Genomic DNA, 2,525 nt, shown 5'->3' with positions numbered 1-2,525 from the left:
TAAGGTTTGGTTGATTACAGACGTTATTGCGTCATTTTGGCCTTCACAACATATCTGTCGTTGATGACTTTATACTGCATCTCCCTCACCCATCCACACACCATGTGGTTATAGGCCTCCAAACTTTGACAAAATGTAAGGTATCCCACTGTGTATGGACTTAACGAAAACCAGGTAGTTGACGATATCAGTATACATAATATACGAAAGACTCTCCGGGCCGTCATTGATCCAAGCCGACTCGTATGGATCTGCACCACTAATAAACCCTAACTTTTCCAAATATCATGACCAAGTCCTTCCCGGTATGCCTTTGCAACTATAATGCATTTTGAGGAGCATTTCTGTGATTTATCCATCGCAGTGTTACGCATCTGGGTTACCGCCCAGAACCTGAGGTACAGTAGGTGAAAAACCCTCTTGTATCCTGTATATTTTAGTTGACTATAACAGACATAGTTGACTAAAATATTAATATCAGTTGAATAAAACTGGACTAGAACTAAAATAGCCCTGATGACTAAACTTGGACTAAAATTGAATTTAAAGTGCAGCGAAAATTAACCAATTTACACTGTGTGTGCGTGCGTGTCCGTGTGTGTGCGTGTGCGTGTGCGCTAAGAGGGGGGTCACCTGACAGTCGGCCCCTCCCCCTCACACACACAGACCGTCAGTAACTCACTGTAACTTCCTGCACCTGTCCGTCTGTGCACGTTCATGTCGGAGGCTCCGTGAGCGCGCCCGCTACTGTCCGCACGGCTCAGCTCGGCTCGGCTCGGCTCGGTACGGGTCTAACAGACGGTTCTAACACGGTGAAAGGCGGTGTTTAACGGGTCTCAGGTGGTGTTTAAACCGGTCCCGGGTCCGGACTGTCGGACAGAGAGGATGCCGGTCCGGAGGGGCCATGTGGCTCCACAGAACACCTTCCTGGACACTATCATCAGGAAATTTGACAGCCAGAGTAAGACTTTTACTCTTCATCCTCTTCCTTTTCCTCTCTCTCTCTCTCTCTGTGTGGTGTGTGTGTGTGTGTGTGTGTGTGTGTGTGTGTGTGTGTGTGTGTGTGTGTGTGTGTGTGTGTGTGTGTGTGTGTGTGTGATGGTCTAGTCTGTGGTTTATTTATTAGTTTGTAATTCACAGCTTCAATAAACATGTTTCCTCCACAAACATCTCATACAACAGCATGTGAGCGTTTCTAACTTCCATTATGTTTCTGCTGCTGCTGCTGTTATTGTTCTTCTAATTTATGTCGTACATTTTGCATTATTATCCTATGATGGTATTTATGCTCTTATATTGTGTTGCTGAAAATGGCAATTGACCCTCAGTAGATTAATAAAAGCCTTTTCTTTTCTATTCTGTATGTCTACAGTCACAGTAGAGCTGATACTGTCCACATGCTTCTCTGTCCTCCCGTTCCCATAGCAACGGTGTGTGTTTGATGTGAATCCATTTAACACCTCAGGGCTGATGGAGTGACTGTTCTAGGGGTGGGAACCTCTGGGTACCTCACGATACGATACGCGATTATACGATTATCTCACGATGTGACGATACTGCGATTATCGATATATTGGTCAGAAATCAGTCTACGATAATCTATGACATAACAAGAAAAAAAATTAAGTGAAAAAATACAGTTTTTATTTCATATCTCTGAAAGACAATACATTTAAAAAGTGTCCTATGAACAGTGACACTATTTTAGTGCAACATTTCTGTAAATAAGTGTCAACATACCAATGTAAATGAATAAGTATCCCCAATAGTGTTTTCTATGAACAAAAAATTGTCTTTCTTACCAGTGACACCATTATAGTGCAATGTTCCAGTAAACAAAATATTGGTTCCTTCAACAAACAGTGACAACATTTCTGTGAAGATGTACCTGCACATTTTAGTGAAAAAGCAGAAAAGTTTAAAAAAAATAAATAAAAAAAAACCCGATATCGATTGTGCGGAAAAATAATAAATATCGCCATATCGAGATATTGTCACACTCCTACTCTGTTCTATGAGTCAGACTCTAAACATGGTCCACTAAGACCTGGCTATGGTTCTGGTTTCTTCTCGTTTAGTCAAACTAGTGATGATCAGGATGTGATGGGTTTATTTAAAGTATGAATCAGGACTGAGTCAATAACAGATCAATACTTAATCTATCAGACCTGGTCCAGGACTGTAGTCCATCCGTGTCCTGCTCCATCCAGCGGTGTTCTAGTCCTCCCTGTCTAACCTGTAATCAGCTTCATTAGGATCAGTTGTTAGTGAAGCTGAGAAACATCTGCAGGTGTTTCCACTAGTGAGATGATTAGATATTTACTGTGAGCAATTAATCATCAGATTAAAACAATTAATCATCAGATTAAAACAATTAATCATCAGATTAAAACAATTAATCATCAGATTAAAACAATTAATCATCAGATTAAAACGATAATGTCTGAACTACGTGCTCCTATCTGTGGAATGGTTCTGTATTTAATGGAGTTTTTTCTTTTCTATAGAACCAAATGAAACTGATG

At 40.8% G+C, this 2,525-nt stretch overlaps 1 protein-coding gene across 2 annotated transcripts in view; it reads left to right on the top strand.

Annotated features, from left to right (window-relative positions):
- Window positions 1–677: 677 nt before the first annotated feature.
- The window catches only part of kcnh2b (potassium voltage-gated channel, subfamily H (eag-related), member 2b), a 333,294-nt gene continuing 331,446 nt past the window's right edge, over window positions 678–2,525 (top strand). For both annotated transcript variants that reach the window (XM_028477311.1, XM_028477310.1), the window contains exon 1: window positions 678–961. In XM_028477311.1, the coding sequence (XP_028333112.1) occupies window positions 886–961 (76 nt within the window). In that variant the 5' untranslated portion in view covers window positions 678–885. The remainder of the gene's footprint in view (window positions 962–2,525) is intronic.

Source organism: Gouania willdenowi, chromosome 20, assembly GCF_900634775.1.
Source record: "Gouania willdenowi chromosome 20, fGouWil2.1, whole genome shotgun sequence".
NCBI lineage: Eukaryota > Metazoa > Chordata > Actinopteri > Blenniiformes > Gobiesocidae > Gouania > Gouania willdenowi.
The sequence above is the reverse complement of the archived record's forward strand: the minus strand, read 5'-3'. Positions and strand labels throughout refer to the sequence as shown.